This window comes from Oreochromis niloticus, linkage group LG23, assembly GCF_001858045.2.
Source record: "Oreochromis niloticus isolate F11D_XX linkage group LG23, O_niloticus_UMD_NMBU, whole genome shotgun sequence".
NCBI classification, from domain to species: domain Eukaryota; kingdom Metazoa; phylum Chordata; class Actinopteri; order Cichliformes; family Cichlidae; genus Oreochromis; species Oreochromis niloticus.
Window position 1 is genome coordinate 43,928,840 of NC_031986.2, and position 15,483 is coordinate 43,944,322.

The 15,483-nt window shown below is 40.6% G+C and overlaps 1 protein-coding gene across 1 annotated transcript in view; it reads right to left on the bottom strand.

Annotated features, from left to right (window-relative positions):
- Positions 1-15,483, bottom strand: part of cacna1ea (calcium channel, voltage-dependent, R type, alpha 1E subunit a) — a 127,968-nt gene that overhangs the window by 33,993 nt on the left and 78,492 nt on the right. The window contains exons 7-12 of the mRNA XM_019351946.2: positions 5,950-6,053; positions 4,459-4,617; positions 3,578-3,768; positions 2,413-2,516; positions 1,660-1,775; positions 1,377-1,430 (exon numbers count right to left, since the gene is read on the bottom strand). Of these exons, the coding sequence (XP_019207491.1) occupies positions 1,377-1,430; positions 1,660-1,775; positions 2,413-2,516; positions 3,578-3,768; positions 4,459-4,617; positions 5,950-6,053 (728 nt within the window). The remainder of the gene's footprint in view (positions 1-1,376; positions 1,431-1,659; positions 1,776-2,412; positions 2,517-3,577; positions 3,769-4,458; positions 4,618-5,949; positions 6,054-15,483) is intronic.

Here is a 15,483-nt window from a genome sequence, read left to right on the forward strand (position 1 = left end):
ACATCACAGCATCATTTAAGGCTTTGACAGGAAAGCTCGTTTTCCTCATTTTACTTTGTGCATGCAAACTTACCTATTGATCTTAACAAAGCATTATGTTTACCATGAGCACTAACTTAATTTATTAGTGTTATTATTTTTACAGGTATTTGGTAACCAGCTATTAACTAGAGAAATTTGCATTTTCAGATGCTGATGGTGCTCAAGTCAGGTGATCATCAATTTGAGCATAGACTGCATGTATATAAAAGACGGACACACACTGATTCTTGAAGTCCTGTTTTGAAACCTCAAAATGAGTGTTTTAGCTGCAGCCATCTTTTTATCTTTATAAATCAGATGTGACAGGCAAACGGAGCGCTGCACGCTCCTACAGCAGCGCCTCGTCAGTCAAAAGGTAGCCACCATATTGTTTTCGCTAAGTTTTTAAACTTGCAGTTGAGTCCATATATAACAGGAGGTCATACAGCAAGAATGTAGACTCTGTCTTAAGGATAAAGGATTTACGGCACTGCGTTTGTGTTCGTATTTGCCTAAGTTCAACTTTGTCGACTGATTGCTGTCACCAGCCTGGAGTGTCACAAACCACTGTGAGCTGCCTGTGCTGTCATTGGTTCTTCAGCCAGCTGCAGCGTCGAGCAAAATTACAACATACGAAAAGCTTAAATGAAATAAGTGTAACAAACAATCACCACAGCAGCCACCGTTTGTGCTTTTTGTGCAGTTTTCTAATCCCTGATGTTGTCAGCCAGTCAGCATCGTCCTTGGTGAGCTGCATGCTGTCTTCTTTCTTTCTTTTGTTTTTTCAGGACTGCACGCAAACAACTCTGTGTAGGTAAATACCTACAAACGCACACAAACGCAGTATTGTAAATCCTGCATCATACAATCGGACTACTTTTTGCAATGAGATGAGTTCAAAAAGAATGCACGTCAAAGGTCATTGGTTTTCAGATCTTGGTTTTGGTTTTCTGAGTAAATGCTAACTCAGCATAGTAACAGTTAAGATGTCATTATTTTATTCATAAACTGAAACATATACAAACTGAAACTTTGACTGGATGCTGGTGATGAAAAATCAGAGGATTACTAAAGTTATTAGTTCTTCTACAAGCAAGAATAAAGTCATTATCGGATTTCAATGAACAGTCTGGATCAGCTTGAGCCACAATAGAAGCCAAAAATGAACAAAGACATACATTTCACTATAAAGACTTCTTATTCCTATATCTGAATCTTAAACAGTGTGTGCCAATCTAAAGCCCATCCGCAGTGCAAAAAATAATAGCATACATTTTTTAAAGCATATCTGCCAGCATGAACTAAGATAGCATGTACTGCAATGGCAGGAAAAACAAAGATCCCTGTTGACTTACCATCAAGGGCAGAAGGTCCTGGATTTTTATTCTCCTCTGCAAGCATAACTTCCTCTATAAAAAAAAAGTATGGTCAGAACTGAGCAGCTGATGGTTCACATAAAGGAGCTCTACCGCCATCTGTTGTGATATATTTACAGCATTTTTGTTGCAATATGTAACGCTTATATGTTGCATCGAATACCTCCCATGTCACAACTGACAGGATTATAGAAGATGAAAGAAATTATTATTTTTATTTCTCATTGAGGAAAAGTTGATCTGTGACTGGGACTAAAGCCACCTGCTCTGTCGATCCAGGCCCGATAGCCGTTGAGCTCTCTCTCAATCTGCTGTTGGCGTCTCAGCTTCATGAAGGCTCTGCGATTTTCAACTCTCTCTCTCTCCTTGGCAAATTCTCTGCAGAAACAAACAAAAAAGGCGTACTTTTAAAGGCCACAGGGATACAGTATTCCTCTTGAAGAAAAAGCTATTGTTGTCTTGAACTTAATCTCTTCTCTCTCCCTGTGGAGATAATGACAATGGATCCTGAACTGACCTTTCTGTAAAACTAATTAACTTGCATAGACACCGTCTAGTGAAACGGTTTGATTTGGCAGCAGCTAGTTTGTCAGTAATTCTATTTATCAGTGAACAAAGCAAGTCTAACATCAACAAACAAACCAAGCTGACTGTATGGCTGCAGCCCATCTCAGGGAACGATGAGGCCAACACAGATGTAGAATACCAGAGCCCTAAACCTGTGTCTGTTAGCAAACTACACAGTAACTCTAAACAAATGTAGTGTGTAGACTGACTAAACGCTTACTTGAACCAGGAAGATGTCATTTTAATTTCATTTTCTATTCTAAATCTTTAATTTGGCTGTTTGCTGATGACACCCCTTTCTTCTAGCTCAAAATTATTTGATGGAGGACGAGGAGTGAAAAAGCCAGTGAATTAAAAAAAAAGAAAAGAAAAGAAAAATCCCCTTAAATTTACATCAGTGTTGGAACAGGCTGAACCCACAACAGATTAAAAATGTCAGTGGACCTACCCAGAGAGGACTCCCAACACCAGGTTCAGGACAAAAAAGGAGCCGATGATGATTAGAGGGATGAAGTAAAGCCAGTTCCATCTGGGGCCCAAGGCATCGTCGGTCTGAAATATATATATATATATATATATAAAAATCTTAGCTAGTTGAAGACAGCTTGGAGCATGACCCATGCTGCCACAGGGAAAGACAGCAGAAAGACACAGGTGTAAGGTTCAGGTCTGCAGGCAAGGAACCGATACAGGTATTGTGTCCATAGATCTGTGGGGAAGAGGTTATTCTCTTGGACATCATTAGATAACATGTTGTTTCTTTATTTTATAGCACCAGGACCTAAGCATGACAACATAACTGCTGTTTATTCAAGTGGCTTTAGTTTTTGTGTACACACCACAGGTGCATATTTCTCTTAAACCCTAGTACGCCTTCACTGTCCGCAGATCATTTTCAGCAGCACAGTAGCGCTGATGTCATCCTTTTCTGTCCTCTGTCGGTCCTCACTCATCGGTAAAGCTCATTCACCATCACTTTAGACGACATAATGCAATCAGTCTGGCAAATCGTATGCCTCCATCCATCTCAATAAAAAGTGAAAGAGCAGGCAGCTGACCGCAAATTGCACCCTGGCACAGCAGCGTGCGTTTTGCTTTACTGAGATAAAAGCAAAAGCATACAAGCAAAAATGAACAATTAAAGCCTGTGCATGTCATGCATCCTTTCTTTTAGTGTTCTTCATATTGAAGAAAAACAGTAAAACCTCCACAAACAGTCCTGCTCGCCATTATTTTTATTCAATTACTAACTGAATAAAAATAATGGTAAGCAGAACACATAACAGAGGTTAGAGTCATGAATTCTAGATTAAACTTTTGAGACAACTCACAACACTCACAGGAGGTCCAGAGGTCTTAAAATGGCAGGATCAGAACTAAAGAAAACCATCACCTACTAACATATTCCCCCATATTCTCCATCCGCAGCTAAACTACGTCAGAGGTCGCAAACATCCACTTAGCAGTCAATAACATCCTGCAGCTAAAGCTGCTTTCTGCTCATTGAGGTTAATGGAGTCTGAATTGTAATAAACTACTGCTATGCTTTAATAATTTGCAGCAATCCAGCGAAATACTATGAATGGCAGAGCTGTGCGTGTTAGCTATCTTACATTGTAGAGTACAGTGGTCCATCCTTCCATGGTGATACACTGGAAGACGGTGAGTACAGCAAACAGGATGTTGTCAAACTGCGTGATGCCATCATTGGGCCCGATCCAGGTATCGTTGCAGGTGTATTTGGCGGGACACTTACGCACGCCACACGGAAACTCGACCTCAGATGAGTCCATAGTCTCATTTTCTGAACAGACAGATGAAAAGTGAGAAAAACATACTCACAGTGAAAGTGAAAAACCTGATCTGGTCCACTTCAGGATTTAGCATGAACCGCTTAAACCAATCAATGTCCACTTTCTAGTAATCTGACCATCTATTGACACAAAATACTCGAGTATGTCTGTGTTATCAGACTGTCCATTCAGCTCGTGTGTGACAGGAGCTGCTCAGAGGTTAATGATACCTATGAATGTACAATGAGCCATTGTGCCAACCTGCATTGTTGGGTTTAATTATACAGAAGAGGGTTTGGTTTGATCACATCTCCAGGTGCAGCCTAGTATGGTGTGTGTCTGTGCCCATGTGTGTATGCATTTGTGATTATGAGTGCAGAGCTACTACCTAAAGAGGGGCATAAACATGCATGAGACTGCTGCACACAAACATAACTTATCTATGAGACAATGTTGTCTCTTTGACATTCAAAGATATATAAATGAAATATCTTAATACTTTCAGAAATGAGGTAAAAATGTGCATATACATCCCTATGTTCATGTGTGTACAACTGAGTAACAGACCTATAGTTACTTGGATAGAAAGTGCAATGGCTTCTTAAAGATAATAGCCAAATAGCAAACAGTGAAAGAGATAAGTCACTGCACTAACAGTAACTAACATATGTGAAACAAAGATGAACGCTGAGCGTCTGTACCCAGGATCCCAGGCTTCGGGATGCAGCTGTAGTGGAGTTTGCCGCTGTAAAACTCTAAACCGATGATGGCGAACATGAGGATCGCAAAAAAGAGTAGCAGACCAATCTGTAGCAGAGGAACCATGGCCTTCATTATAGACTTCAAGACTATCTGCAGACCTGGAGGGAGAGCACACACACACACACACACACACACACACACACACACACACACACACACACACACACACACACACACACACAACAATTTAAATGCATCAGCTGAAGCTTCTCATAAAATCCTTTTGGACTTCTTTCTAGTGAAAAATTGCTACAAAGTGAAAAGTGTTGCAAATCTGTTGAGATGAACGAGGACATGATGTTTGAAAGAAGGAGGCTATGCTTTTGGTATCGTTTGTGTGTGTGCATGTAGTTCTTTGTGTGTGTAAACATTATAGTTTGAACAGTCTTGAATGAGTTCTGATAAAACTTTGTACGGGTGTTGCGTGGGGGTGATGTTAATAACAATTCAAATTTTAGCTGACATCTACTAAACAAGGTCAGCTAAATGATTTATTGGTGGAAAATAAAGAGAAGTTCAAGTATGAATTTTACAAGTGTGGTGTGTGTTGTCAACATGTAGAAAGTATTGTATAGAGATTTAAAATATTATGTCACATTTGACCTTTGACCTCTTCTGCAAGGTCAATAGATTGATCTGAAAGTCAAAGTGATGATAATGTAACATAGAGCGAATTAATGTGACAGCATATATGGATACAGGGACAGGGATAATGTGGTGATTCTAAGTATCATGTTACTTTTGACCTTTGACCTCTTCTTTACGGTCAAAAAGGTCAAAATTTCAAGAAAATGTATTTTATTTTTTAAACCTTGCCTAAAGTGCTGCTGCCTTTGTTTTACTGGCTATATCAGGAAATGACACTTCTATGTGGAGATTCTAAATATCACATGTGACCTCTGACCTCACCTTTGACATTTTACATCTGCCTTTCTTTCAAATTGATCCCAAAATGTGTCATATCGTTAAAGAAAGTTTTGTGAAGAGAACGGATGAGCTGCCTAGTTAGAAATATATTGTAGTTTAATATTATATAATAAGCTCAAGTCATTCACGTCCAGTTATAGCTGTTATCTATTATCTACTCCGACATAATGTTTACATACAAAACACGACACTTTACTATTCCCCTAAAAGTAAGCGAGCTGCTTTGTGGAGGTTTGTGCTCTCTGAGTGCTTCTTGTTTGACTGTTACAATGTTATTGATTAGTTTTCCAGAAGGCTACGAGGCAATACCTTAAATAAAAACAACAGCTGTCCTTATGCTGATACCAAATATCAGTATTTGCCAATAATGGGGTTGTTGTTTTTATTTTGCCACTTGCTTAAGCTTACCCATTAATCCTCTTTATCACGAGCAGCCTGCGCATACATAGATCCAGATGAAAAGGACAACGACAGCATATTGATTTAGTATACGTGAAACTCACTGGGGATGCCCGAGACCAGCTTGAGAGGTCGAAGTACTCGCACAGCTCTCAACGTCCTCAAGTCCACTGAGATGTTCATATGTGCCCCTGCTGCAGCCAGGATCCTTAACGAGCAAACGCGTGTGCATGTGTAAACCCACACAAACAGAAGACAAAGAGAAAGAACAGGACTGTCACTGTTTCGCAGATGCACATTAATACCACAATTTCATGCTCTGTAGGCTGCGCGGAGCCGTGTCAAAAAATAAAAACAGGAGGCCAGCGTGCACAGTGTCGGAGGACGGCTGCAGCGCTTAGATAGCGACTGTGATGACGAGAGGGTCTCCAGCAGGCACACAACACAGAGGAGCAACAACAACAATGATTATTTGGGGGACTTTTGGCTCTTTCCCTCTGTGTGGGAGGACGGCCGTGACAACTGCTATTTAGGGGGAGAACAAAGAAAGCAGCTCCATCAGGAGAAGGCAGGACACCCTCAGGCTGCAGGGACGCGAAGCTCGCGGACAAACACACATGTGGACACGTTACAAACACGCCAGCCTTTTATGCTCTACACAAAGCCCTTCACAGCTTTCATTTTCACTTTGTTTGTCTTGTTTTCTCTCTAAAAAACACCTCTGTGGCCTTCAGTCCTCAAAATGACAAGAAAGAAAAAAAATCGTGTCTGGTGATCTCACCCCTGGTCTCTCATTAGTCTGCCCTCCTGCTTCCCCTTTCTCTGTATCCTCATATCTTGCCCTTCATCCCTAAACCTCTCTCTCCCCCTCTTCTTCTCTACCTGCCATTCAACCACCTTCCCAATTATACTCCACCTCTGATTCATTCTGTTTTTACGTTGTCCACCGACCTGAGCACTCATTTATTCCACTTTCACCTTGATGCCTGCAGAGTGGGAGGCAGAGAAGGATGAAGAAGTGAGGTATAAACAAAAGAAAAGCAGTGCAACGGGATTAGAAGATAGGTTTGCTAAGGGAAGACTGATACAGCATTTTATTTCAGGACCGTACTTATGATCAAAAAGTAAAGACAGACGAGCTAAGCGAACTGATAGGTGGATTATCACAGATGATTTATGGTATCATCTTTATGTGCAGTAATTTGCTCAACAGTAATTGCATACTTGGTTATCACACAGCTAGAAACGCAGCATCACAGACCCAATTACATTCCTGTGATAGAGTGGTGAGAATTAGTTCGGTCTGTACTGTTAGAAGACAAGGAGTGTCATTTGATTTAATTATGAAAAGAAAGAAAAAAGATAAAGAGATGGGGGATGAGGAGGATTAAAATAGCTCCCCGTCATCCACGCAGATATAGAAATAGAACTACATTCACACCTGAAGCCACTCCCTCCTCATCCCAGCCTCAACAGTTCACTAACGCTCTGATTATTCCTGTTTTCTCTCTCGTCTCCTTCCCTCCTTTTAATCCAATCACTCGCTCCGCTCCCTCCTGACACCGCCGTCATTTCATCCTCGACTTCCCTCATCTTTCCATCTTTCTTCAGACCGTCAGTCCTGGCTGCTCTTTAACTGTTATGGCGATGAAGGCTCTAAAAATGACTCATTCAGTCCGCTGATATTCAGAGGACGTCCCAGGCTTCGTTTTGCAGCATCAACCATTTGCAGAAGTTAGATTGTGTTTTGGGACCTTGGTGCAACCGCAGTTAGAAAAGTCAAAAACCATATTTGGGGTAAAAGGTTTTGCTTGTTTGTTAGTTTGTGAGACAACATTTCCAAATAACGTATTATAGCCACACTAAGCATACTGGTAGTTACTGCTAAAGCCTACCAGTACAGAAAATAAATGACTCATAGTATGAAAATGGATTGAGGCCATTAGAGCTAAGACACAGATGTATAGAAGCTTGTTTCCCCTGCTAAAAGATAAAAAAAAATGCCATCTGTAAGTCAATATTTTGGGTAATACATAGCACCAAATTAGCCTATATGTTATTAGATTTATTAGAAAAAAACCTAATGAAATGTTGCAGAAACATGCTTTCACTAACAATTCCCTCTGTCCCACAGCCTGCTTTACTCATTACTGTTACAGACATATTGCACATTACAGCCGTCTGGCCATTGGCACCACCTACGTGATGGACATGAGGAAGGTGAAGGTTGGCCTCAGAAAGTGGCAGATTTAAATCAGCCAAGGGAAGCACAACACATGGCCGATTTGGCTCAAAGAAGGAGTTTGGCACCTCCCAGTAGACTTCCTTCTCGGTAATGCAGGAATATTCATTTTTAGTGGTATTAGTCACCATTGTATTCATGAACACCGTGAAGTGGTCCAGAGTTAAAGGATGAAATAAAACAAACACAAATAAGTGTTGGTTATTCAGCAGTTTCTTTTAATTTTTCAATAGATTTCTGAAAAGAAGATTCAAAATAAAATTAATTCGGGAGCCTTTCACAGGGCTACACCTACAACTGTAGGGGGTCCTATGGCAACAAGGGGGTTTGGGTTTTTGCACCCTTGTAATAAATTTTTAGACAACCTAACTGATCGAGGGGACAGCTCAAAGCTCAAAGGTGACTGGTGTTTCTGAAAATTAATAAAGTCGCTTTTAGTCACTGGTATCTGTCAGACAGAGAAATGTGTCTGTTCACTCTGAACATATCTGCGAGCGTTATGTGAGACGCACTGTAGTGAACTTAGCCGATGCCCTGGTCAGAGTTGTCAGCCATGATAAGTGAGTAACAATGACATACCCTGCAGAGGTGACAGCTCCCTGCTGCGTGACAAATCTGGCGTGACAGCTGTCGTGCCGTGATACTGATAACGTTGTGACTTATGCTCTGTGTCACTGTTGAGCTGTTAACGAATGTGATGTGAGCGCACCTGGATATTGTAATGACATTAATTACCGGTCTGCAGCTTTTGAGTCACAGGGTCAGTTTTGTGTGTTAAAATAAGAATTCTAATTATATTCCAGCAGAAGAAAATCCTCTTTTATTGTTCTTAAATGACTGATTATGTGTTATGGAATAACTTTCAATGTGTACAACACACTGTGACAGGGCGTGGTCTGCGGTGTTGTTGCAGGGAAGGCGGACGCACCTGCACGGCATCCGCAATCACGCCTCTGTGCGGACTGATGTCATGTTGTTGTTGGAGTGTTCGGCTGAGCTGGAAAGCTGCGGCCGTGTGATTGTGTACGGCAACCGTGAGTGTTAATAAAGATTATACTGGAAAGCATGAGCATGTCATCAGGTCTGCCGTGGACTCTGTTACACACACACAGTAATCCATATTGTATTTTGTAACGTGTCATTATTTGACACTGCAACACCTCTAACACTATTCAGAGAGCCATTCCTCACTTACAGCATTTGCCATTTCTCCAAAATGAACCCTTGCAACAGCAAGAGCATGAAAATCAAGGAACATTAATATGATTTTAATGATTTCCTTCCATTAAAACCCCACAGCGCATCCACGCAGGTGTTTTCACTTATGCTGACTGATGAAAGCTCTTTTAAGGACTGTGTGGGCGTCTGCCAGTTGGGCTTGATGGACACGTGAGTTTTGTTGCACCTGTTAGGATAGGTACACTGTTATTATTTTATTAGTGCTTGGCGGTTTTGTTACATTACATTTGTAACACTGTTATATCTGTGAAGGTTCTCAGTCATCCAGGTCATCGTAGTCAAAGGAATTTGCAAAGAAAAGCGTCTGGACTTCTTTAAGTTGCTTGAAGACGTTTCACCTCTCATCCGAGAAGGTGCGACCATGAGCGACCATCTTTGAACAGAGGCGGTGGTTTACGACACCATCTGTCTGCCATCTATAATCCAGTTTTGAGTTCCCTCCCCAGACGCCTTAACGCCCACTCACATCCTGGGCCATCTGACCTCAGGAATTCACATGACAAGGTGGGGCCAGGTTTCACAATGAGCTCACCCGAAACTCTGGCTGATTAGGACCCACACCCACTTTCACACCTTGGCTCATGTGATTAGAGGATCACCAGGGAGTCCTTTGTCCCTCTTTGGGGGGATACTCCCACTGAGTTTAAATCTGGGACTCTCGGCCATTTGACCTTAGAACTGAAGAAGCTTCTCGGATGAGAGGTGAAACGTCTTCAAGCAACTTAAAGAAGTCCAGACGCTTTTCTTTGCAAACTCCTTTGACTAATACTGTTATAGTAAAAAAAAAGCACAAAAAATACAGGTGTAATTAGCATGTTAACTAAAAACACCTGTGTGGGTCCGCGGGGGCCTTAAGTGCCTCAAGCAAGCATGCACAATATGGCACCACAGAGACCGGTTACTCTGTCATTAGCACTGTTATTTACATCTGTATTTATCCTTCTAACTGAAAATATCTACCATTTAAAAGAAGAACGATGGGTCTATGGTTTTATTTGAAATCATTTACTCATAGCTGGCACATTTTTAGAATTTTTGTTTAGAAAGTTAACTATAAATATCACCGTGCTCTGATAAAACGAGTTTTGAGCTTGAAGAACACAAATTTAAACGAGCTGTCTAAATCAGATTTTTATATTAACTGATTAATTCAGGTAAACTACAGTTAATTTTGCATTATTTTCTATGCATTGCCAGAATTTGAGATTATCATCAGTTTCTACCTCAAGTCAGCCAAGATCAGTGACAGTTGCAGAGAATTTTATATGTCGTAAAAATCCTAAACGAGGAGGATGAGTGATGGTGCCATATGAGGATTGGTCTCTGGGAGAAAAGACTAAGAAAATACAGTTCATTTCTTTTCATTCTTTCTAGGCAAAAATCCTTTATAATCAAAGTGTATTTTTCAGTGGCGGTTCTCACTGCAGAAAGAAAGAACAACAACCCTTCAGAGCCAAGTGCCACAAACTAGCTGTGCCCACAAAGGAAGATAGAGATAATCTGACAAAGACTCTAAAGAAGACCAGACTATTTATACACATGAAGGTAATCAGGGAATTGGCTCCAGGAAGGTAATGACACACAGGTCTGAATAATAACCACAAAACTGCTGAGGAAGTAAAACTGAAAACAAGACACCAGAGAGACGTGCTGACCAGAGCAAAGCAGGAAAAAAGAAGAATAACTTGATAACTACTAACTAAGAATAACAGAAACATGATCTAACTGGACAGTGGGGATGTTTTATTTTTTTAATGTTTTATTCTGAAGGTTAGATCTTTGTGTGTCTTTCGTGTTGGTACTTCCTACTCCTATTAGTGTTTGATGTAGTTTACGTGTTCCTTATGACCTTTTCCTCTTTGCACTTCTTGTTTGGCTTTTTGTGCACGTCTGACTCAGTGCAAGTGCAACCTGGGCTTTCTGTTTGGGTTGAAATGTTGATTTATCATCACGGGTAATAAGCAGGAGTTATACTCTTCATGCCAGTGTAGGATGCTCCGTGTCCACTATTCTCCCTTTTTGGACAACACTAAAAAGTAGCAACCTCTAAACAGTCCACTTTATAGTGAGGAGTGACTGATTCTGGACACAGCCAATATCCTAAAGTCAACTGAAGGACCTCTGTAATGTTGAGGGATACAGAAGAGTCGTGATTGCCCTTACTTCCATGGAAGAACCCAATCGCGCGTACGGCACACAGTCATCAATGTTTCATGTGTACAGTTTCCAGTAGATTGCATCAGGAGGAGAGACTCCAGCAGCACTACGCAGGAAACATAGCATGAGGTGAAGCTAAGAAAACTGGATGTTAAACAATAAGAATTAATCAAAGATTCTGATACCGAAGGTGTTTTGTTGCCATTTTGCACTTTGTAGGGGTATTAAACATTACTCAAGAACAAAGAGTTAATAAGGTACACTGGCTACTGGAAATGAGCAGATTTATTGCAACAGATGCTGCGATTTTATTTTATTGTCACAGTTAATTATTGAATTATTTCGTCACTGCTGGTTATGCAGTTGCTATTTTCTAACGCTTCAAGCTGTATAATCACTTTGTTCCAAATCATCTCTCCCATCACCTGGAATGAACCTGGGACTTTGTCAGAAGAGGCTTCAACTAAGTTCACGCAGTACAATACAGTATACACATGTTACTATTCATGAAAGAGAATTCTTGCAAGGAGATAGAAAGTTTTGTCTCAGCAGGAAGACTAACACCATTTTTTGTGCATTACACTAAATGTTGAAAGAATAGCTTAATTAAATCTAGCATCTTAAAGTAAGACCCAACTGCCTTCCCAGCCAATATCCTCCCAGCTGATGTGTCCCTGAGCACGAGTCTTAATCTTTGTGAAAACTCTAACAATAGAGAAACAGTTCCTCAAAGTTTTTCACTTACAGTACAACACAGTCCTACCTGTGGAAGGGAGGAAGGAACAGCTGAGCGTGATTTTTTAAAAATACATCACAGGGTTCCTGTTTAGGGAGATGTAAGATTCTGCAGGACAATCAATTAAAACCGCTGCTCTAGAGGCTCACAGTGTGGTGGGTGGTGTGTGCACAAGAAGGAATTGCATGAAAAAAAACTCCTACAGTGCTGCTCTGGTTGGTTTAGTTGATATAAGCCTCTGTGCCTCCCACAGTGTACTCACTCATTTTTAACTCCCCCCTCATTTGTCCTTTTTATTCTCTCCTCCTCACCGAAAAACAGCAGGAACCCCAAACGCACGCACATAAGAAATACAATTTGTTGTGCAAGATCAGTGGATGGATGGATGGATGGATGGATGGATGGATGGATGGATGGATGGATGGATGGATGGATGGATGGATGGATGGATGGAACCATTCCTTAAATCAACAGCCTGAGATACTGGCCCGGGTTTATCAGCCTGCATATTGGTTTATATGTCAGTTAGCTAAATGTTTGCTCTTTGGCCAGAATGAATAATAAATATGGGTAAATGATTTAGTAGCCATCTGTTAGAAGTCAGAGAAACTGAGAGACTGTGAATGAAGGAGAGATGTTAATTTAGCTTAGTGCAGACATGAGTCAGTACACCAAGACTTTTTACATCACACACACTCACATACACCTGTTATAAATGACTATCATTTAATTCACAATGAAGTCATAAAGGGACAATTTTGAGTATCAGTAGATGCTGGTAAAATTGATTAAAATCACACCATCAATGAAAAGTATTGATGGTGTGATAGTACAAATACTTCTTATGCAGCAAAAAAATTTCTACACTTCTAACAACTTTAATAGGTCCACCTCACTGGTACCCAGTTGAATCCCATCAACAAGGTGCTGGAAACATTAATGTGATTTTGGCCTATTCTGACATAATAACATCACACAGTTCCTCAGATTTGTCGACTGAACATCCGTGATGCGACTGTCCCATTTCACACAGCCCAAATGTGTTCTCCTGGATTGAGATCTGGTGCTCGTGGAGGTGCTCCTTTAACATCAACAGTACATTTTTATCCAGGGAGCTGCACATGTGTGCGCATCTCAGTAAATTATAATATAGGATGTTTTATAAATTATTAATTTTATAATGTATTTATTATAATATTGTAATATGATAATCGGAATTACTGTATTATCATATTACAATTATATAAAGTATAAAAAATATAGTCCCAATAGCAAACTTACAATGACTTTTCAAGTGTTCCTTTTGAGATGGATACAAATATAAAGAAGTAAATACTGTGTTTGGGCTGAAGGTTGCCTTCTGTCTCAAAGCCAGTGCTACATACCGCTTCCTGGCAGTGATACAACTGTGACAGCAATATGGCTTAAGGAGCTCCATTGACACTGACATCATTTTGACAGTGACAAACCAGAGCGCCCTTAAGAAACACCGAGCAGCATCTGAGGTCGAAGTTTATAGCTTTTTACAAACCACAGCGCCACTTACACAGTACACTGAAAGCAATCTTCTAATGCAAATTCACGGTTAATGGTTAGTCAGGTACTTTGACCCCCCCCCTCAGCCAGACTCCAGCAGAGATCAAAGGAGGATTTTCTACAAGTGAAAACCTCCAGAGGTGAGCGTGGTGTCTGTATTCAGGCTCAGGTTAATGTCAGTAGTCTCTCTTGGCAACATAACTGTTGATTCTGACTCCTCTTAGAAGATGTGGTCAAAACAAAGATTCACAGACACAGCAATGATTGCTGTAATCTAAACAGTATGTATTTGGACTGTTACAAATCTTCTCTTCAGCCGCATTTTTCACTTTGAAATATGAGAGGCAATAACAAATCACTAACGGCATATATGTCAGAAAGCTAACGAGCTTCTAGTGTTCCTGTGAATATGCTGCTTAGGTGGGGAGGAAGCATAGAACCTAGAAACCTACAAAATGGCACGCTCCAGTGTGTGTTTCATGTTGTAAAAGGAGTTATAATAAGCCCAAACCACAAAACACCAAAATTACTTTGGATTTAAGACAACAATTCCATGTTGAGTGGATAAATCACTCCATTTTTAATAATAACCTTTTTCTATATTCAGCCATTAAATTCAGCCATATTTGCTGGAATTATTCATAAAGGACCAAAGGTGTGATGTAAATCGCTATACAGCATCTCTCAGATCTAATTGGACACAGAAACCCAGCAAAGATGTGCCCAATAACAATGAACTTTTTTTAATGTAACATCTTTATTGATGTATTAACACATTTATACTGTTCTGCTTTATGACTCATGCACTCGAAATATAAATTCAAATTTAGCCGGTGCATTGTAACGTTGGTAGCATGTGTGTTTCAGTCTCTCTCACTGTATGCTAAGTAAGGTCCTCGGCGCTGACACCGGCTGCACATGCATTTCTGTTTATCTCTGAAAAATGCAATTTCATTCTGAACATCATCTGAGGAGACGTCAGTTGTGACTGTACTCCCTTTGTAGTTTGTCAATCACGTCTTTCACCAGATCTTGTTCAGAGACAAATGTAAGACTGAAAAGGATTTACTGCAAGCAAAAATTAAATTCTTGTAAAAGGCTTGTCTGAGTAAAATTGAGTTTGTGAAGACAAATTGCCAGGTCACAACTGAGAAATGGTCCTGACCCTCCCTCAGTTTGTGTAACTTTAAGTTGCAAATTGAATTTCATTTGACTTCAGTTCCTTCAAAAAGAGGAACCAGTTTGATCTCAGTGTAGCACCTCATCATCTCTGATCAAATACTAGACTGGACTGCACAAAGACCCCTGACACGGTCTTTGTTTCGCAGCCCATTCATCATCTTTATAGTATCAAGAAGGATGAAGGAGGGAGAGAGAAGACAGGGGGCACACAGGGGCAGAGAGAGAACCTGTTAGGCTGTCACCTTCCTCGGCATCATGATCATCATTCACTGCCTCGGGATGAGATCACAGGTAAAACACCACGTCTGCATGAGGATTCAAATGTCACTAACTGCTCTCTTTCTTCATCTTAATCATGTTCCACTTTGTTTATTTTAAAACAAATGCAAAATGAAATGTGAGAGAAGAGCGTTGCCATCACTCACGCACATAAACATACAAAGAAACAGGTGTATCTGCACTTATCTGTCCTTTTCTGACTAACTGTAGCAGCGGGACTGGAGCCAGTGACAGCCTGACCTGGGGCGGGGTTCTCAGTCACCACGG